At 56.8% G+C, this 20,475-nt stretch overlaps 1 protein-coding gene and 1 long non-coding RNA gene across 3 annotated transcripts; one reads left to right on the forward strand and one right to left on the reverse strand.

Annotated features, from left to right (window-relative positions):
* Positions 1 to 760: 760 nt before the first annotated feature.
* On the reverse strand, positions 761 to 2,000 carry LOC120890428 (uncharacterized). The gene is made up of 2 exons (XR_005734650.2): positions 1,773 to 2,000; positions 761 to 1,452 (listed from the first exon to the last, which is right to left on the reverse strand). It is a non-coding gene; the product is annotated as an uncharacterized LOC120890428 (long non-coding RNA).
* On the forward strand, positions 1,948 to 20,207 carry Prmt2 (protein arginine methyltransferase 2). 2 transcript variants are annotated; one of them, XM_005340172.4, is made up of 11 exons: positions 1,948 to 2,086; positions 3,935 to 4,034; positions 8,703 to 8,807; positions 9,779 to 9,961; positions 11,491 to 11,652; positions 12,351 to 12,515; positions 15,897 to 16,072; positions 17,008 to 17,137; positions 18,059 to 18,195; positions 19,011 to 19,182; positions 19,710 to 20,207. In XM_005340172.4, the coding sequence occupies exons 2-11, from the start codon at positions 3,996 to 3,998 to the stop codon at positions 19,740 to 19,742; spliced, it is 1,302 nt and encodes a 433-aa protein (XP_005340229.1). In that variant the 5' UTR covers positions 1,948 to 2,086; positions 3,935 to 3,995; the 3' UTR covers positions 19,743 to 20,207. The 2 variants fall into 2 exon arrangements, with proteins under 2 accessions (XP_005340229.1, XP_013220600.1); XM_013365146.4 differs by having other exon boundaries at positions 1,953 to 2,086; positions 3,938 to 4,034.
* The last annotated feature ends 268 nt before the right edge of the window (positions 20,208 to 20,475 follow it).

The raw sequence follows: 20,475 nt of genomic DNA on the forward strand, positions 1-20,475 counted from the left end.
AATGACTTTTGCCACTTCTCTAGGTTAAAGCACACCCTCTGGCCACCCTAGACTCGAGGGGCCTGCCCTTGCTGTAGGTAACTGGAGTGGGATGGCCTTTGCAATCTCCCAAGGTTGGCCTGTTGGCCACAAAATATTTACATTGGTCAACCTTGTTCGCCTTCTGGTAGGACCCCGAGTCTCGCCCGTACCTGGTTTAAACCAGGCCTGGCAGCAGCTGAGGCTCCTTGGTAGCATCTCTTCTTGTTCCAGAGGTTTGGAAGCTAATATAATATAACACGCTGTGCCCCTCCACACCCCCTGGAGAGACACCAGGAAAGCACAAGCAGTGCTGCCACTCAAAATGGGGAGGAAGAAGTGCAAGGAAGTCGAAGACTTGAAATCTGTGGGGCAAACACTCTTGAATTCCTCAGCCTCAGTGCAAGAAAACTCTGGTGTGAGCCCAGCTCCACTCCAAAGGGCTCTGGATCCATTGTTGTTTGCTTTCCCCAGGAACCCATCTTGTCGGAGACCACCTTCCATCCCAAGAGAGGCCTTTGCAGCAGGCAGATTTCACAGCATTCTTGCCCGAAGGAGGGTGCAGGGTCACAAGAGTCCCCTGTTCAATTTCAGCTGTCTCAGTGTATAGCAGCAGGGGAGTGCTCTTGCCAGTACGCATTTCTTAATGATGTTCCTGAGCATTGCCCCATCGTAGAAAGAGACCGCTGTCTGTGGATGGGCCATGATCTTAAAGTAGGACAGAAGAGACTGGACAGCTGAGGAATTTTTCAGGAAATAGGTTTATTGACTGCAGGGTTCAGAGGTGGCTCTCACATAAGAATTCATCCTCTGAACATGAATACAGAAATTCTTTGAACTTATTGGTGGGGGCTAGGAGGTTCATATGACAAGAGCGTTCCCTTCCATCCTCGAGAGTTTTACGAGTTTTTCCTGCAAACCTGGCATTTATAAATAAAGACGAAGCTACAAAACACAGTGCCTTCTGCAGACTGTTGCTGATAGCTGATGTCCTATGCAAAAAGCTCTCTGATAAGAAGAGCAACTTATATACCACAAATATGGTGAGGGTTTCTGCTTAATTATGGTAAGGGTCTTATGGGTGGGGGTCTCTGGCCTGCTTCAGTCTGTGTGTGGATAAGCGACAACTTGTGCCCATGTTCCTGTTGACTGACACACAAATATTATCAGCCTTTTGCTATTATAACTAAAATTCCCATGAACATCCTCAGACAAGGCTGCTTTGGATGTACGTTTTCATTTCTCTTGGGATTTTTTTTCTGGGCCACTATGCCCCCACAATCATACGTTGAAGCCAAGGTGAACTGAGGTCTTAAGGAGTAACGAGGTTCAGTGAGGTCATGAGAAGGACCAGCCAACAGCACTGAGACTGAGAAAATGTCCGCGTAGGTCCCCAGTCCGGGGCACGTGGCTTCTGCAGTCCCAGAAGACTGGCTGTTGAAGGAATAGGGTTTCCTAAGGTCGTAGACTGAGGTGGTTTCCTGCTGGTGGCTGGTTGTCACCTCAAGAGTACCTAGGGGTCCTCGCCACGGGGTTGCTCCGCTCGTGGCTACTGGTTTTTATCAAAGCCGACAAGAGACTCACTAACATGGACCCTGGGGCCGCTCTTGTCCCTACCCCCCAACCCCAGGCCTCTCCCTATCCGCAGCAGGAACCCCAGGCCGCTCTCTATCCCGATCCCCCACCAGGGCTCCCGGGCCGCTGCCTATCCTTATCCCCAGCAGGACGCCACCCCGACCTCCCCGTGAGCCGACCTCGAGCGTAACCCGTGGGGCCAAGCTGCCAAGCACGTCGGCTCGGAGCCTCGGGCCCTGGGCGGGGCCTCCTTCTCCACGGCTTCTGTGTACTGCGCCTGCGCGGGCCCTGGGCAGCCGTTCCGCTTCCGGGACTGCGAAGCACCTACGGACTGCGCCTGCGCGGGAGGCTGGGACCTGGGCGGGTCCGGCTTTGGGGACGGCGCGCGCGCACTGCGTCTGCGCGAGTCGAGGGCGGCGGCCCAGGCTTCTGGTAGGGATCGTCTGCCCCTCTGCGGTGTAGGCGCAGAACTCAGCGGAGAAACGCGGCCGAGGTAGGTTTTCAGATGGGCAGCTCAGGCACCTGGATCGCGGGCACGGCAAGACCTAGTAGGTGAGCGATCCTCGTCATGCGAGTACGTCGCTGGTGGACCGAGGCCGCCGCCCGCTCCCGGAACCCCGCGGTCTGCACGGTGCGCTGGCGGCTGACCGCTAGCTGGGGCCCGCCCCGCCCCCATTCAGCCACACCCCTCTCTACGTGCCCCACCTCCCGGGCCAGCGCCCCCGGACCACGCCCGCCCCGTGTCCCGCCTTTATGGTCCACCCCCATCTCCTAGCGCCACTTTCCTTTCCAATGGCTTGGCCTTTCTTCCCATCCCCAATCCTTCGAGGGCCATGCCCCTCCAACGCCACACCCTCAGGGCCACACCCTTCTCAGTGCCACGCCCTCTGGACATACCCACCCCAGTGCTATCGCACCTGGCCAAAGTCTTCTCAATCCTCCCCACATCCCTATAGGGACACACCCACCCCAATGCCTGGCCCAGAAGACTCATCTTTCCCACCACTACGTCCTCCAGGGCCATGCCTACCCAGCACCAGGCCCTCCAGAGCCACACCCTTTCAGTACCACGCCCTCCAGGGCCACGCCCTTCTCAGTCCACACCCTCCAAGGCATGCCCGCCCAGCCCCAGGCCCTCCAGGGCCACGCCCTTCCCAGCACCACACCCTCCAAGGCATGCCCGCCCAGCCCCAGGCCCTCCAGGGCCACGCCCTTCCCAGCACCACACCCTCCAAGGCATGCCCGCCCAGCCCCAGGCCCTCCAGGGCCACGCCCTTCCCAGCACCACACCTTCCAAGGCATGCCCGCCCAGCCCCAGGCCCTCCAGGGCCACGCCCTTCCCAGCACCACACCCTCCAAGGCTTGCCCGCCCAGCCCCAGGCCCTCCAGGGCCACGCCCTTCCCAGCACCACACCTTCCAAGGCATGCCCGCCCAGCCCCAGGCCCTCCAGGGCCACGCCCTTCCCAGCACCACACCCTCCAAGGCTTGCCCGCCCAGCCCCAGGCCCTCCAGGGCCACGCCCTTCCCAGCACCACACCCTCCAAGGCTTGCCCGCCCAGCCCCAGGCCCTCCAGGGCCACGCCCTTCCCAGCACCACACCTTCCAAGGCATGCCCGCCCAGCCCCAGGCCCTCCAGGGCCACGCCCTTCCCAGCACCACACCCTCCAAGGCTTGCCCGCCCAGCCCCAGGCCCTCCAGGGCCACGCCCTTCCCAGCACCACACCCTCCAAGGCTTGCCCGCCCAGCCCCAGGCCCTCCAGGGCCACGCCCTTCCCAGCACCACACCCTCCAAGGCATGCCCGCCCAGCCCCAGGCCCTCCAGGGCCACCTCTCTGAGGGCACGTCATCCAGGCCACGCCTATTCTGGGCGCTCCGCCCTCCTCCACCTGGCCCAAGTGTTTCTTCTTCTCAACCCTCCTTCCTGGCAGCCGCAGCCTCCCAACTTGGCCCAGGTTTTCCTCTGGAAACATGTAAATTAATGAGTGTTTGTAATTACAAATCTCACAAAAATAAGTTCAGAAGTGAAGCTGCCTTTTAAACGAGTCAGCTCTTGGGGCGTGGGCCATGCTGGCAGGTGCAGGGACCCCCGGGAAGCCAGTGGCTCCGTCAGTTGTAGTCATCAGGGAGCGCAGGTACTGACAGGTTCCCAAAAGGTAGTCCCTGGCAGCCCTGTGAGAACTGGCGCCCTGGAGCATCCCGTGTCCTGCTTGAGCCGTCTCTGAGGGGTTGTGATGGATCCGTTTCTGTGCCAGCTTCGCCTGGGCATGTCGTACTTTCTCTTTGGAGTACCTTGTTGTGGGCCATGCCGCTAACAGGCTCTTGTGTTTCTTTATTTAAAAGTAGGAGGGCAGGGACTATGAAGTGACGAAGCAGCAGTTATGCGGCTGAGCCTAGGAGAGCTATGGCAACCCCCGGCGACTGCCCCAGGCGTGAATCGGAGGTAACTTCTGTTCTGATTGGTGGGAGTGTGTTTGTGACCAGTGTGCACACTGTTGAGGACCCGACCAGGCTCTGTGTGAGAGCCCACCTTGTCCCGTGAAGGTCCAGGCAGGAAATGCAGGGCTGGTAAGCCCACAGACCATCTTCTAGGGAGACACTCAGGGTGCCCCAAGATCACAGTCACCCAGGTCCCTGGCCGGTGCCCCAGATGGCTCTGGGCTGCTCTGCAGTGCCAGGCCTAGGCCCTGGCTCCATGCATTGGAGAGGACTCCTTGGGCCTGGGGTTTATGTAGATATTATTCAAGTTAGTGGTGAGAAATGTCATCTTAAATGTTAAGGAATGTTGACTATGTTCAAGTTACCAAGTGGATACTCTAATAAACAGTGCTTTAGAAAATTAACACTTCCATGTTTGATGTCAATGTAGCATTTTTCTTTTATTCTAATGATCTACCTTTTCCCTCATTGTTCTACTTTCATTGGGCTTCTGTATAGAGAGATTTCATGTAGAATTGGCATATTTGATTAATCTTATTTCTTTTAACTAATCATCAAATGTTTTAATTCCACGGACATCCTATTTTTCTTTTGGGGAATTTTAATATTGGGACATTGAGAGAATGATACTTCAAACAAGAACACATTTATGTAGAATTGAAAGTTTAATGTTTTGTTACATTAATATTTGCCTCAGAACTCACACACATAAAGTAACAACCCCAGAGTTAAAAGTCCCTTTCCCAGACCAGTCCTTGTCCGCTTCCTCTTTCTCGGAGGTGAATTATGACTTGATGTTGTGCTTTGCACCACTTCTTACCGTATGCCTTGCAGACATTTGAACAGTGCATGATATTTGTGTGTGCTTTATAAAGTTTAAGTGAGAGGTGTTCATTCTGTGTCCCTGTCGCTGAGGTAGCACCACTGTGGAGGACTCGTCCCGTGGATGGTGTGCAGCTGGCTCAGTCCTGCTGCCTGTGCCTCACCTGAACATCGTGTGCACAGGTGTCTGTGGGGTGGAGGCTGTGCACCTGTGGTGTCTGCTGCCCTCCTGACGAGCTTCCAGTTTTCTTCCCATCACAGTGATGTGGGGAGTTCCTGGCTCTGCCCCTGTGCTCCCTGCCAGGCAGCTGTGGTCGCTGGGGATCAGTCTAGGCTTTCCAGGGCCCATAGCATCAGCCTCTTTGAAAACAAAGCCAGTCAGCTCTTCTTTGTGTCCACTATTCTATCGGTCACTGAAGGAGACATGTTGAAGGAGGGCGCCACCATGGCTGAAAACGTGTCTGTTTCTCCTATTGGTTGTGCCACTCTGTCCCTGTACTGGATCCCTGTTGTTGGATATGTGGCTTTAGGATAGATTAGGTGACCTTTGATTTTTCTGATGAAATCTCTTCACTGTTGCTGAATACCTGGGCCCCATGATGCTTTTCCCTCTGTTGGTGTGGCTGGACGGCATTCCTGCGAGGGTAGCCTGTGGGGTGTGCGCGTGCCTCTGCAGACCTGACTCCTCAGTGGTCTTAGGTCCTCAGAGTACCGTGTTTCCCTGGCAGAGCTGTTCAGGTCTTTTTTCCCCGTCAGACAGTTTCCGCTCTTTAACTGGAGCCTTGTCTTCTTTGACATTTAATGTGATGACTGATGGGATCCAGCCTAACATCTTTCTGTTTGTTTCTTAGTTATCACGTTCCTTCTGGGTATGGTTTTGCAGTCCTGCTCCCTCTTGGACCAGGACTTTGACAGTTCCTGCTCTTTCCCTTATTGGCCCATCACCTGTACCTTTCCTATTGTTTAATGGCTTCCCAGGAACCGGTGACATGGAATCCTGTAATGTTCTCATCTTTCCCACTTCGCAGGAGAGAATCTGAGTCCCATTCCCACCCGCACGTTTCTGTCCTGTTGTAGAGACCTGTGTCACTTCTGCGTGTCCTCAGCCCTAGCACAGATGCCTGCTGCCTGGTGCAGCTGAGCCTTTCCTGTAGTGTGAGGAGGGGTCTCTTAATTCCCCAGAGGTGCTTCTTGGAGGCCTTCGTTTTGTACTCCTCCGTGCCCAGGGAAGCTCACTCCCTGGTTTCTGTGGTCAGTAGTGTGGGCTTGTTGTGTGGGTCATGTCGGTGTTGGCTTGAATGAGCGTGTGTTTGCTTTCTTTCTTTTCCTTTTCCTTTTTTTTTGGCACCAGGGATCCACAACCCTTTTTTATTTTGAGACAGGGTCTCGCTGAGTTGCTGAGCCTAGCTCTGAACTCATGATCTTGCTGCCTCAACTTCTGAGCCGCTGGTATTACAGGCGTGTGCCACCGTGCCTGGCTTGCTTTCTTTTCTTTCTTTCTTTTTTCTTTTCTTTCTTTCTTTTTTTTTTTTTTTAAGAATACTTCTGCTTGAAATGGGATTTCAGGTTGGCATTTTTCCTGTGGTGCTGTGGTGCTGCTACCCCAGGGTTGTCTGGCTCCCTGGACTTGAGAGCTGCTCCACTAAGAGGGACGGCTCTCTCCACTGTCTGCATTTAGGACCTGAGTTGGTTCTGACTGGGGTTGGCTGAACTTGTTATTTTAGAAAACCCCTTGTTGTCCCCAGGTGTCTCTGCTGCCTCTTCTCTCCTCTGGGGACTTGGCATGGACACATGTCTCGTGCTCTGCTCTTCTTCCTTTTTGTGTTTCAGTGTGGATAGTTTCTACTAACCTGACTCCAGGTTTACTGCGGAGAGACAAAATAACTTGAAAAATAATACATTTACTCAAGATTGCAGATAAGATTTACATCATTACAAAGAGTTCTTCCAGTCTGATAAACAGGACAGTAGCCAGAAAAAATAACGGGCAAAATAAATAAGAGGACTTTTTCAGAAAAAGTAGATGCGAGTCCCCAACAGGATACGAGAGGTCCCACTGCCCGCCTGTCTCTAGCAGTGCAGGGTGCGGTGCTGCCACCCCGGGCGTTTAGGAGGAGCACACGTTTTGGGAGCCAGGGAGAAAGCCTATGCCTGGAGCGTGGTCCTTTGAGCCCCCTTCTGCCCTGTCAGAGTCCGGGCTGCAGGGTTGGTGACTGTGGTAGTAAGGATACAAAATAAGTAGCGGGTGACTGAAAAGTCAAGCAGGACGATATTCTGTGGAATATTGTGTAGCCATTAAAATGCTAGAATTTTCCACACACACCCAAATATTCTTTACAACAGAAGTGATGTCAAGAGCCTGCGCGAGAACACAGCACAGGGCTGCACAGGGCTGCGACTGCAGCCTGGAAGGGTGAGGACAGTGTGCACCACTAGGGTGTGCTGGGGAGGTGGTGAGCGGGGAGCAGGGCTGAATGGAGCCCCGCAGAAGGTGGTGGCACCGCAGAGGAACCAGAGGCCGCAAGTGGGCAGTGGGCAGAAGGAGAGGAGGCTGGGCGCCTGCAAGTCATGCTGGACCGTGCTGCCAGGGCCAGTGGAAGGAGCACGTCGTTCAGCTGTGTGGGGGCCAGTCCTGCGATCCTGCAACCTGGGAAGCTGAGGCGCAGGACGCAAGTCCCAGGCTGGCCTGGGCGCCCAGGCGAATCTCAAAGTAAAAGCGAAAGGGCTGGGGGTGCAGCTCAGTGAGTGTCCCTGGGATCCCCAGGATTGAAAAACCATGTCTTACCCATAAAATTGAGATCTGGGTGGTCAGTATCTGTTGTTGAGAAAGATGTAGGAAAATAGGTAGCTCACACTCACCTGGGCTAGACCCACTCCCTGAGCAGTGGGAGGGGAGGCATTTGGTGGTGAATTACAAGTCATGCGTGTACGGTCTTGCCCAGAGGAGGTGACCAGCCACATGCAAAATGGTTTGTTCAAGAAAGTTCACCTTGATAATTCACAATAGAAAAAGCTGAAAACAGTCCAAATGTCCTAAAACTAGGAGACTGCTTATGTCAGGAGAGTTCGTAGACAGGAACACTACACAGGTGTGAAAAATGAGAACCATTCAGAATCGGGAAGTGAGAAGCAGGTCGTGGTGCCAGCATCTGGTCTGTGGGTGTGCTGACATGCATTTTCGCAAGCTCAGAGGATAAGTGCACTGTGTTAACCCAGGTCTCTGGTACAAGAATTAGGCTCCTGGGCATTTTAATTTTCTTCTATGTTTTGCACATTTCCTAAGTGAGCTGAACCCTTGATTCCTTAGAGAGGAGTGTACACTGGCAGCGCTGCTCCCTGGGCCAGGACCTGAGGCTTGAGGCCCCAGAGCGTGTCTTGCAGGCACGTTGACTTGGAAGTGGCACAGCGGCAGAGGCAGGCCCCCCAGGTCTGAGCTGATGTCTCCCAGCTGGGCCACGGGGCTCTGCTGATGCAGACGGTTTATGTTGGCTTGCTAGCACCTTCTGTGGGCCCCAGCCCCGTCCTCAGGTCCAGACGCCCCCGGAGCCAGCACCCACAGGCGTGGTTTCTTCCCGAGTTGGGCATCACTTTCAGAGCATTGTTGCCAAGCCAAGGGCCAGCGTCTCCTTTCTGGCTTCTTCCTTGACATACTCTTCAGGATGCACAGCGTCTGTTAGATTAAAGGTGGAGCTACGCTGGCGGCCCTCATTCTGCCAGTAGATGACCCAAATAATCTGCATAATATCATACTTACAATGTGAGTCTTTGAAAACATGGCGGTCACCTAGTCGAGAAGGAAGGAGAGGAAGGAGCAGGGTGCACTGTTTGCTGTGTCTCCTTACCTGTGCAGGAGGAGGAAGCCCTGGAGTGTGGGCAGGCGCAGCTCCTGCAGGAGGGCCCGCAGCCAGAGGAGTTCGTGGCTATTGCCGACTACGCTGCCACCGATGCCACCCAGGTAGCCACCGCGCGCGTAGTGTTCAGTGGCAAAGCCAGGCATGATTCCGTAGTCGTGCCAGGTGTTCAGAGCCCCATGCGGTCTTGAACAACCTCATAAATAGGCCCAGCACTGGGAGGAGGGCCCAACGGAAGGAGCCACTGCAGTTCCTCTTGAAACCCTCCACAGAGCCACCTGGTTAAATGGCAGAGGGGTTGGTGGGTGGGGGGAGAGTCTGTGTGAATGCAGTTCCTCTTTCCCATCAGGAGTCTCTGAGGGTGAGCCTCCAGTAGCCAGCTGTAGGGTGACTCTGTGCGTGAAGGGGCTCTGGAGAAATAACTGTGCTGAAGCATTTGGAAATGCGGGGTGCTCTACCACTGGGCTGCCGCCCCAGCTCTTTTCTCAGTGAGCTGCCCAGGCTGTCCTGGAACCTGCATCCTCCTGCCTCAGCCTCCCCAGCTGCTGGGATCACAGGAGAAAGCTATTTTTTAACACCATCAACACACTTATAAATGCATAAAGAAAAAATGTAATAATAAAATTACTAAATTTATTGTATGAAATTAATATATAAATGTGATGAAATTTCGGTTAGAATCACAATGGGGCATGGCTTTTTTTTTATCAGATAAATAATTTTTTATTTTTTGGGAAGGTCCTAGGGTTTGAACCCAAGGATGCTATATTGCTGAGCGCCATCCCCAGCCCTTTTTATTTTTGAGACAGGGTCTCGCTGAGTTGCCCAGGCTGTCCTAGAACATCCTCCTGCCTCAGCCTCCCCGTTGCTGCGGTCACAGGATGGGCCACCCTTGCTTCCTTTTGAAAAGTACCAGTTAGCGGTGTCCTTCAGCGCCACAGAGGTCTCCTGACCTGCTGCGACCCCTGCAGACCCTCTGCACTTGGGTGTGCTCAGCAGGAAGGTTTGTCCCCAGTCACTGTGGACACTTGTGTTCCCTGCTGGATGTTAACTTGTCTGTTTTGGGTCTTTGCAGCTCAGTTTTTTAAGAGGAGAAAAAATTCTTATCCTGAGACAAACCACGGCCGACTGGTGGTGGGGCCAGCGCGCAGGCTGCTGTGGGTACATCCCTGCAAACCATGTGGGCAGGCAGGTGGCGGAGTACGACCCCGAGGACACGTGGCAGGACGAGGAGTACTTCGGCAGCTATGGGACCTTGGTAGGCGGCTCCCAGCCTGCAGCCGGCCTCTGCCCCTGTGGCGAGGCAGCCAGGCCCAGGCCTCCCCAGCACACTGAGCGATTTCACAGGACGACACACAGCACGGTCTGGTCTTTTGGTGGAAACCATTCTTAGTTCAGAGGCCCTACAGGAACTGGGCGGCTGTGCGCACTCCGCAGTGGAGCCCCGGTGACGGCTGTTCCGGGTCCCTGCAGATCCCAGGCCGCAGGCGTGGGCCCTGGACTCAGGAGGCTTATTGTAGGGCGCTTCAAGGGTCTGTTTGTGGAGCTTTTGCGGGTCCCTTTTTCTGCAGTTCGCAGCCCCTCCCCAGCCGAGCGTCCTCACCTCTGTTCTGGCTGGGCGCCTCCCTGGGAGCCTGCGTGTGCTTCCCGCCCCTGGCGCCCAGTGGTTCTGCTGACGGTGCTCAGTCGGGATCAGTGACAGCTCTTTGGTGCCCCGTCCCCTCCCTGTTGTGTAAGGCTCCCAGAGCACAAGTCCCAGGGCTTGTTCCTGGACTGTCCGTGAACATGCCGGAAGGTGGGGGTGCCCCAGCGAGGGCTCGTGGCTCCTCCACCGGCGCTGTGTCCAAGTGCGGGCGTTGCAATCTCGGATCCTTCCTGTGACTGCCTGTTTCTGGCATTTCTACTGGGTTTGCCCAGTGTATTTGAAGCTCTGTTTTTAGGTACAAAAAATATTTGAAAAATATTGTGATTTTGATGAACCCATCTGGGTTATGCACTGGCCCTTCTCGCTCCTGGGGACAGTTCTGCTCTGCGGTCTGTGCAGCCCCTCAGCTCTCCCGTTGTGCTGGCCCAGCTTTTTTTCTGTGCTTTGCTCTAATCCCCTGTATTAGAATGGGGTCCTTCTAGGCAGCATAATGGGGCTTTGGCCTTCTGTCCACACTACTGAGCCCCTTCACCTGCCCCTTGGCCTTCATTCTGTGGCAGTGTCTTTGTGAACAGTGGTGAGGGTCCTGCAGGCCCTGTCCAGGCCTCCTGTTTGTGCTGGCAGGTCAAGGCGGCTGTCCTCATCTACTACCTGGCTGCTGCTTCTGTTCCGATCTGCAGCCCAGGGTACTGGGTGGCTGTAGCCTTACGGCAGCCAGGCTCTGCAGGATGCCCTCAGGGCATGACCAGGGCTGGTGGAGTGGTCATCTCCCCCAGAGCTATAGTTTTGGCCTTTCCCAAGCAATGAAGGAGCACACTTAAATGTGAAGAGGATGTGGGAGCCCTGCTGCCTCCCCTGGCACCCCCTGTGGTGCATCCTCTCTGGATGGACCTGGCAGGGACTCAGCCTTGGCCAACAGCTCCTCCATCCTGGCTGGTCTACGCCTTTGCTGGCTGGGCTCCTGGGGAGTGCACGGAGTTGGAAGGATCCCGGAAACTCCCTCTTGGCGTATCTTGTCTGACTTTTAAGCCTACCTGTTGCTCCTGTTTTCAGGAGTGGGTTGGGTTTTAGCCCTGACCCTCCTCAGACCAGACCTCGGTGCTGCGCCAGGCCCTCGCACTGAGTCTCAGTGTCTTCTCTAGAAACTTCACTTGGAGATGTTGGCAGACCAGCCGCGGACAACCAAGTACCACAGCGTTATCCTGCAGAACAAGGAGTCCCTGAAGGACAAGGTCATCCTGGACGTTGGCTGTGGCACCGGGATCATCAGCCTCTTCTGTGCACACCACGCTCGGCCCAAGGCAGTGAGCATGCTAGCTGGCCAGGCAGCCAGCGCGGACTTGGCTTTCAGGATGGCCAGGGGTCCGTCCTGAGAGGCTGGTGTGGGGAGGAAGGTAGCTGTGCAGCTGTGAGGTGCTTTTCTGGTCACAGACAGCTTGGAGTGCAGTGGACAAGATGGAAGTGACCAGCCCCTCGTGAGGCCAGAGGTGTTTTCTCCTGTTATTCTAGTTAAATATGCACGGGAGTTGGTTCGGCTGTGTCCGGGCCCCAGCACAGAGCTCCTGTGGAACCAGGCCCTCCCTGCACTTTGCCTCCTTGTGTGTGGGAGGGACGGCCCCTGGCAGGAGGGTGGGTGCTAGTTGACAGGGGTTGCAGTGCAGTGGCCTCCTGTGCCCCGGATGCCAGGCCAACAGGCGACACTTGCATCAGACCCTCCTCCAATCTGACTGTCCCTCAGGCTGCAGGTGCCCATGAACCCACTGTCCTCTCTGCCTGTTGGGGACTGTGCTTGCTGCACTGTGGTCCCTGACCCAGCAACTGCAGGTTCTCTCTGCCTGTGCCCTGGGTAGGCATGCTGTGCAGGAGATGCAGGAGGGGTGGGAGTGATCCGCACCTTCTTCTGCCACCCAGGGCACTGCCTCTGCTGCTGCTCCTGGGGCTGGTTCTGTCTCTGGGCCACCCAGCATATGGGCACAGGTGCTGATGGTGTCTTTGCCTGCAGGTGTATGCTGTGGAGGCCAGCGAGATGGCACAGCACACAGGCCAGCTGGTCCTGCAGAACGGCTTTGCCGACACCATCACTGTGTTCCAGCAGAAGGTGGAGGATGTGGTGCTGCCCGAGAAGGTGGACGTGTTGGTGTCCGAGTGGATGGGCACCTGCCTGCTGGTAAGGGCCCGACGTGTGTCAGGCTGGGGCCATCACAGGGATTTTGATTTCCCCGCGGTGAGGCATCTTGTGTGCACACCAGCTCAGGGTTGTGACTTGTTGACTGATGATGGGAGATTTGGGTTGATCAGGTGTGCCTTGCTCATGGTGGCTCACTGCACTCTTGGCCTGCGGAGGTCCAGTGCCTGACCGAGGTGGTCTCCCTAGTTATAGCCACCCATCTCCTGTCTCCTCTCACTTGAGGCCAGACCTGGCAGCCAGTCAGTGTCTGTGAGACTGCAGGCGCCTGTGGGTGGAAGGGAGCCGTTTCTGGCCACTGGTCAGTGTATGCACCCACTCCTTTGTTACCATGCTGCCAGCTCAGAGGAGAGGGACAGGCTGGTGGAACAGGCCTGTCATGCCCAACCCTCCTTCTGGTCTTGGCACCAGAGGACTCAGGCGTTGTGGTGAGATGTCACTCGGCAGTTTAGCCTGCATCAAAATCCGAAACAACTGCACCAGGTAAAGGAGGTGACATGTGATGGACATGTCCCTGAGGGCCTTGTGGGTGGTGGATATGTGTGTTGCCTGGGGAGACAAGAGCAAGGACGCTGGGCTTTGGCCCTGCAGAGGTCACATTGTGAATGCTGTGGATTTGGAAGGTGATGCACAGCAGAGAGGGGCTGTGCCAACCCAGGCGTGCAGTCACCTTTGCTGAGAATGCTGATGCTGCTCAGAGGAGGTGCCCTATGCACTGCTGGCTATGGGTGGACAGACGACAGGGACTGGATAGGTGGACACTTGGCCCTGTGCTGCTGAGAGAGGAAGCCCAGTTGCCAGAGTCCTTGGCTCTGAGGCTAGGAGGATGTGGGTTCAGGGGCGGGAGGAGCTGCCACCTGCCACAGACATCAGGGAGGTGACGCCAGGCCCGGCTTGGGTGCTCCGATCTAGAAGGCTTGGTGCAGCCTCCAGGGCTCAAGGAGCCTGGTGTGTTGGGAGCCTGGTGTGTGGCTATAGGTGGGGTCCAGTGCAGCGATCAGGGCCCGGGGGTAGCTAGGTCCAGCAGAGTGGTAGGGACCAGAGGTAGATGCATCCAGTGCAGTGGCTGAGGCCTGGGCGTAGCTGGATCCAGTGCAGCCACTGGGGCCTGGGGTTAGCTGGGTCTAGCAGAGTGGTAGGGGTCTGGGGTAGCTGGGTCCAGCAGAGTGGTAGGGGCCTGGGATAGCTGGGTCCAGCAGTGTGGTAGGGGTCTGGGGTAGCTGGGTCCAGCAGAGTGGTAGGGATCTGGGGTAGCTGGGTCCAGCAGAGTGGTAGGGATCTGGGGTAGCTGAGTCCAGCAGAGTGGTAGGGGTCTGGGGTAGCTGGGTCCAGCAGAGTGGTAGGGATCTGGGGTAGCTGAGTCCAGCAGAGTGGTAGGGGTCTGGGGTAGCTGGGTCCAGCAGAGTGGTAGGGGTCTGGGGTAGCTGGGTCCAGCAGAGTGGTAGGGGCCTGGGATAGCTGGGTCCAGCAGTGTGGTAGGGGTCTGGGGTAGCTGAGTCCAGTGCAGCCGCTGGGACCTGGGGTTAGCTGGGTCCAGAAGAGCGGTAGGAGTCTGGGGTAGCTGGGTCCAGCAGAGTGGTAGGGGTCTGGGGTAGCTGAGTCCAGTGCAGCCGCTGGGACCTGGGGTTAGCTGGGTCCAGAAGAGCGGTAGGAGTCTGGGGTAGCTGGGTCCAGCAGAGTGGTAGGGGTCTGGGGTAGCTGAGTCCAGTGCAGCCGCTGGGACCTGGGGTTAGCTGGGTCCAGAAGAGCGGTAGGAGTCTGGGGTAGCTGGGTCCAGCAGTGTGGTAGGGGCCTGGGGTTAGCTGGGTCCAGCAGAGTGGTAGGGGTCTGGGGTAACTGAGTCCAGTGTAGCAGCTGGGGCCTGGGGTTAGCTGGGTCCAGCAGAGCAGTAGGGGCCTAGATGTAGCTGGGTCCAGTACAGTGGCTAGGGACTGGGGTTAGCTGGATCCAGCAGAGCAGTAAGGGCCTGGGGTTAGCTGGGTCCAGCAGAGCGGTAGGGGCCGGGGGGTAACTGGGTCCAGGGCAGCGGCTGAGGCCTTTGGGTAGCTGGGTCCAGCAGAACAGTAGGGGCTGGGCATAGTTGGGTCCAGGGCAGCAGCTGAGGCCTAGGTGTAGCTGGGTTCAGAGCAGTGGCTGAGGCCTGGGGTTAGCTGGGTCCAGCAGAACAGTAGGGACCTGGGGGCAGCTGGGTCCAGTGCAGTGGTTGGGGCCTGGGGTTAGCTGGGTCCAGCAGAGCAGTAAGGGCCTGGGGTTAGCTGGATCCAGCAGAGCAGTAAGGGCCTGGGGTTAGTTGGGTCTAGCAGAGCAGTAAGGGCCTGGGGTTAGCTGGGTCCAGCAGAGCAGTAAGGGCCTGGGGTTAGCTGGGTCCAGCAGAGCAGTAAGGGCCTGGGGTTAGCTGGGTCCAGCAGAGCAGTAAGGGCCTGGGGTTAGCTGGGTCCAGCAGAGCAGTAAGGGCCTGGGGTTAGCTGGGTCCAGCAGAGCAGTAAGGGCCTGGGGTTAGCTGGGTCCAGCAGAGCAGTAAGGGCCTGGGGTTAGCTGGGTCCAGCAGAGCAGTAAGGGCCTGGGGTTAGCTGGGTCCAGCAGAGCAGTAAGGGCCTGGGGTTAGCTGGGTCCAGCAGAGCAGTAAGGGCCTGGGGTTAGCTGGATCCAGCAGAGCAGTAAGGGCCTTGGGGTTAGCTGGATCCAGCAGAGTAGCAGGGGCCTGGGGGTAGCTGGGTCCAGCAGAGTGATAGGGGACTAGAAGTAGCTGGGTCCAGTACAGTGGCAGGTTCCGCAGCAGAGTGGTAGGGGCCTGGAGATAGCTGGGTTCAGTGTAGTGGTTAGAGTCTAGGATCGAGGGTCTAGGGTTATAGTCAGAGTCTAGGGTTAGCTGGGTCCAGCACAGCAGTCAGGGCTTGGGGGTAGGTCGAGGTCTGGGGCTATGCTGGGGTCTAGGGCTAGGTCGGTGTCTGTGGGATCTTGGGGTTATTGGAGGTCTGGGGGTTCTTTTGTGGGGAAGTGGGGGTCCAGAGGTAGTTTGAGGCCTGGGGTTTTCTTGAGGTCTAGGGGTAGGTCAGTTTCCATGCGGCAGTTGGTGTCTGGGGCTGGCATGGTGGCTATGAGGGGCTCTGCCCATGGCTGAGGGATGGTGGGCAGGGTCCCTTGGGGCAGCTTGTGGCTGCTGGTGGCAGCCTGGGGCCTGGAGGTTTGCTGCTAGAGTGGCCTGCACACAGCCTGTGACCCCTGAGGTGCAGGCGTGCAGGGCACCCTCCGTTTTCCTGTGGGTCTGCTGGCCTGGCCCTCGTGGTCTTGAGGCTAAAAGTGGAACTCCCAGGTGGCTTCGGCTTTCTGACCCCACCCTGACCCCACCCTGACCTTGGGCAGTTTGAGTTCATGATCGAGTCCATCCTGTATGCCCGGGATGCCTGGCTGAAGGAGGACGGGGTCATCTGGCCGACCACGGCGGCGCTGCACCTGGTGCCCTGCAGTGCCGACAGGGACTACCACAGCAAGGTGCTCTTCTGGGACAACGCCTACGAGTTCAACCTCAGCGCGCTCAAGTAGGTGTGAGGCCGCTGCAGCGGCCCACCTGGAGGGAAGGGCCGGGCAGAGGGGGAGGCGGGAGGCTCCCTGGGGTCCTGCCCCCTGGGGCACAGTGCTCCTTCTCTTGGAGCACTGCCCTGTACCCGGGGACCTGTCCGAGGCTCTTCACCATCTCCCGCCTGCCCTGGCCCTGCCTGCCTTGCTCCCAGTCAGCTCCATGGGACACTCCCTGCTTCTGAGCAGGTATGGGAGAGCCCCACCCTGGACAGGACATGCAAAGGCCAGCTGAAGTCACCACTTGCCTAAGAACTTTCTGTACGGCTTTTAAAGATAAAAAATTGAATGCCTTCAATCTAAGGTCTCCCGTTCAATGGGGAGTCACGTGGGTGCTGCTGTGTGGGCCTCCACCTCCTCTAGGAGTGTTGTGTAGGCTGGAGCAGCTGCCTGGGGTGCGGGGCCCTGGCCCGGGTCTGCTTCTGGCTGAGCGCTCAGTGGCAGCACAAGTACTGCTCCTGAGATCCGGCTGCGTTGGCTGCTCCAGTTCTGCTGTGGGTCCCCCTGTCAGGAGCAGTTGGCAGCAGGAGTGTCTTTGCAGGGTGGTAGGAGATAAAATAGAGCCAGGGGTAAAGAACACCCAGCAGCCCAGATCCCTGGGTCACCTGGTGAACGCTGGCATCGGTGTGCTTGGCCTCCTGCACCTGGCACTAGAGGGAACCCAGTACTGACTGGCTCAGATAAGGCCGGGCAAGGCTGTCAGACCCAGGGCAGGACCCCAGGCCAGGCTCCCCAGGCCAGGCTCCCAAGGCGAGCCCTTGGGTGTGGGGGGGCTGCCCGAGGCTGAGTTGGTGGCAGGTGGTGAGCAGGTGGGTGCTGCAGGGGACACTCAGCTCTGCTGCAGGTGTTAAAAAGCCTGGGTCTCTGGTGACCTGGAGCCTGAACTGACCTTCTCCAGATCTTTAGCAATCAAGGAGTTTTTTTCGAAGCCCAAGTATAATCACATCTTGAAGCCAGAAGATTGTCTGTCTGAACCGTGCACCATATTGCAGCTGGACATGAGAACCGTGCAAGTCTCTGACCTGGAGGTGAGTGACAGGTGGAACTGCTTCCTCTGGCCCAGGCATCCGCCCTGTTGCCTTCACAGACCCAGCCAGTGCAGGGGCATGTGCGGCTGATTGTCATACAAAGACATATGCTGTTGCTTTTTTCCTTTTTTATGGTCTGTTTTGATTTTGTCTTTTTTTTTCCCCCTGAGGACTGAGAATTTAACCCAGGTGCTCAACACTGAGCCACATCCCCAACACTTTTAATTTTTTATTTTGAGACAGGGTCTCCCTAAGTTGCTTAGGCTGGCCTCAAATTTGAGATCCTCCTGCCTTAGCCTCCTAGTCAACATGCCTGGCTCATGTTCTAAAAATTTTCTTTATTGTTAAATCTCATTAGTATCTCCAGTTATTTTTAGATTTGTGTTTAGAATTCTTGGCATTTTCAAAATTATGTTCTATTTCATTTATCTTGGTACAATATTTGAACTGAATATTCTTCGAAAAGTTTTTAGCTACCATTTGGCTAAACTCCTGACATCTTTTCATGGTGACTGCATGGACTTAGCTGGGCCTGGCTGGTCCACAGATTGCCAGGGCCAGTCAGTGCTGCGCCTAACCTGGGGCAGTATCTGCAGGAGCAGACAGGGTAGTGGGACTCAAGCTGTCGAGGCCATCTGCAGTGGCCCCTGGGGTTAGCACTGGGGTTAGGGATGGGGTTCGGCCTATGATTAGGCTCAGAATTAGGACTCAGGTTAAATTTAGGCTTAGGGCTTTGGCCAGGGCTAGGCACATAACTGAAGTTAGAGTTGGACTGAGGGACGCTTTCTGGTTTGGGAATAGTATTAAGGTTATCCTTGGGGTTTTGGCTGTGGCTAGGCCTGTGTTAGGTTGGGGTTGGTGGTGGGTGACCCCCCTGCTGGGAAACCTGCCACCCACCTGCTATCCTTTGTTTGGGTGCAGACCATGCGTGGTGAGTTGCACTTTGAAATCCAGAAAGCCGGCACCCTGCACGGCTTCACCGCCTGGTTCAGTGTGCACTTCCAGAGCCTGCAGGAGGGCCAGCCCCAGCAGGTGCTCAGCACAGGCCCGCTGCACCCGTGAGTGCCCTGGGCCCCTGGGGGGGGGGGATGGATGGGGCCAGAGAGAATCGGGTGGCGGGTGTGTCTGGTCTGTGGAGTTGGACAGGGTCACGGGGAGTGGGACGTAGAACGGGTGGGCGTAGGCAGTTCCCTGTGCCTGTGTGCTGGCCTTCCCTTCCTCCGGCCTCCTTCCTGCCTCCTCACTCTAGGAGCAGACTCGGGCTTCCTGGAGAGTCCTGCAGAGCTGGGCAGGCTGCCCTGCCTCCCACTGCCATGGCTTTGTGTTGGGTGCAGACCTCCTAGAGCTCTTGTGGTCGGCTACTCCCTTGAGTCCTGTCCCCGAGGGCACTGTCATTGTCGGTTGCCAGAGAATGGACATAGGTGCCATGTGGCCAAGGCAGGGAAGAGAGGAGGAACGGTGGCCCAGTCCAGGCTCAGGCACAAGGGGCTGAAGATGCTTCCTGTGCCCCTGGAGAAGTCCCTCCCGCAGTCTTGCTCACGCTCATTGCACCTCTTGGAAATGACCACTGTGACCTGGTGGGTCAGTGTGTAGACTGGGCATCAGAAGCCTGGGGCTGTGTGCTGACAGGCTGTCCTCTGGGCAGTCCCAGAGTCTGTAGCTCCCCACCCCATGGGCTGCCCAGTGACCTGCATGGCCTCCAGAACACAGTCCCCAGCTGCCTCTGTTGGGGTTTGATCCCGTGCACCCTGCCTGATCTCTGATCTCGGCACTGGGCACATCTACTCCTACACTGCCCTGGCCCATGAAGCTGGGTCACTGCAGGCCACGCCAGGGCCAGCTCTTGGCTTGTGACTCATGCCCTGTCTTACAGCACCACACACTGGAAGCAGACCTTGTTCATGATGGACGACCCAGTCCCGGTCCACTCGGGAGACATGGTCACTGGGTCCATTGTACTGCAAAGAAATCCGGTGTGGAGGAGGCACATGTCCGTCACTCTCAGCTGGGCCGTGGCTTCCAGAGAAGACCCCACATCTCAGAGAGTAAGAGCCTGGTGCGAGGAGGCGTCCTGTGGCGGGGTCGGCAGCCCGCGTGGCCTGCCTGGTCCTGCCGCCCCTCCCTGAGCTTAGAGGAAGTGGGTGCTGTCCCTGGCGTCTTCTCCTGTGGGGCAGAAAGTGGAAGGTTCAGGGGGCGGGCATCTCCCGGGCGCGGCAGCCAGGGCCGGGGTGCCACCTGCCCAACGCAGAGGAGCCCGGCAGGTGGCTGCGGGAGCTGTCCTGTGCTCAGCACCCTGGTTTCTGGTGTGCCGCTGTGCGGGTGCCCCCGAGGTGCCAGGTGCGGCCACAGCTGCCATTCGGAGACCGGGTACGGAGGCTGCAGGAAGGCGGAGCTCTTTGGCCTTAGGGTTAATGTGGGAGAGAAAAACCATGTGGTGGTTTCTCTTGACTTTTCTGTCCTGTTTGGTACGTTTTGGTCACTTTGTGTTCAGAGAGCAGATGCTCTTCGTTTACAGAAGCAGCCTCTTGGAGCCAGTCACAGAGGTGACACACGGTTGGGCTTTCTTTCTCAGGTGGGGGAGAAGGTCTTTCCCATCTGGAGATGACGGTGGACGATTGGCAGTGGGGCCCCAGGAGGGGCCAGGACGCACCTGCCCCAGTGCCGTGAAGTCCCTGCACATGGCTCTGCTAGACCCCTCCTGGCACTGCAGGTGACGCCAGGGCCCTTGACTGCAATCGCATGGGCTTGTCCCATAGCTACCCTCCCAGTACCCCCTAGAGTAGGTGTGTCTCCAGGTGTTTGCCCCGAGGTGCCCAGTGCCGCCCTGGGTGGCAGCTGCGCTCCCAGCTAGGTGTAGTTCCAGACTCCTCGGTCGCACGTATGCCAGCCCATGTACCCTGTGACCGTGACATTCACCGTGGGGACTGCAGGTACCCCTGAGTCACTGCGCTTGCAGATGGGGTGTGGCCCTCAGTGGGCCTGGGGATGGACTCTGCATGGGACCCAGTGTGTAGGTGTCTTCCAGTGAATTCTGTGTGGACCTGCTCAATAAATATTTTTTAATGAACAATGTTGTGTGTTCTGTTTCCATGTGGATGGCACTGTCACAAGCCTGGATGCAGGGCCCCCAGATAGGGAGGGCCCACTGTTCACCCTGATCCTCTGTGCTTTGCTTTGTGACCTTTACTCAGTACAAGGAAACTCCCTTGGCAGTAGCTGCATATCTGTAATGTGGTTTTGTATTGTTTTGATGTTTGGTAAAATTTTATTATTTGCTGAAAGTTCAGCATGTCCTATGCAGAGATGCATCTCGGAGAGTGCACCAGTGTCACCAGGAG

Source organism: Ictidomys tridecemlineatus, chromosome 3, assembly GCF_052094955.1.
Source record: "Ictidomys tridecemlineatus isolate mIctTri1 chromosome 3, mIctTri1.hap1, whole genome shotgun sequence".
Classification (NCBI taxonomy): Eukaryota; Metazoa; Chordata; class Mammalia; order Rodentia; family Sciuridae; genus Ictidomys; species Ictidomys tridecemlineatus.

Excerpts from the sequence above, each read along its gene's own strand:
- Prmt2 (XM_005340172.4), top strand. The coding sequence starts at position 3,996 with ATGGCAACCCCCGGCGACTGCCCCAGGCGTGAATCGGAG. Across the intron at positions 4,035-8,702 it reads GCCCCAGGCGTGAATCGGAG|GAGGAGGAAGCCCTGGAGTG; the intron begins GTAACTTCTGTT and ends TTACCTGTGCAG. Across the intron at positions 17,138-18,058 it reads TGCAAGTCTCTGACCTGGAG|ACCATGCGTGGTGAGTTGCA; the intron begins GTGAGTGACAGG and ends GTTTGGGTGCAG.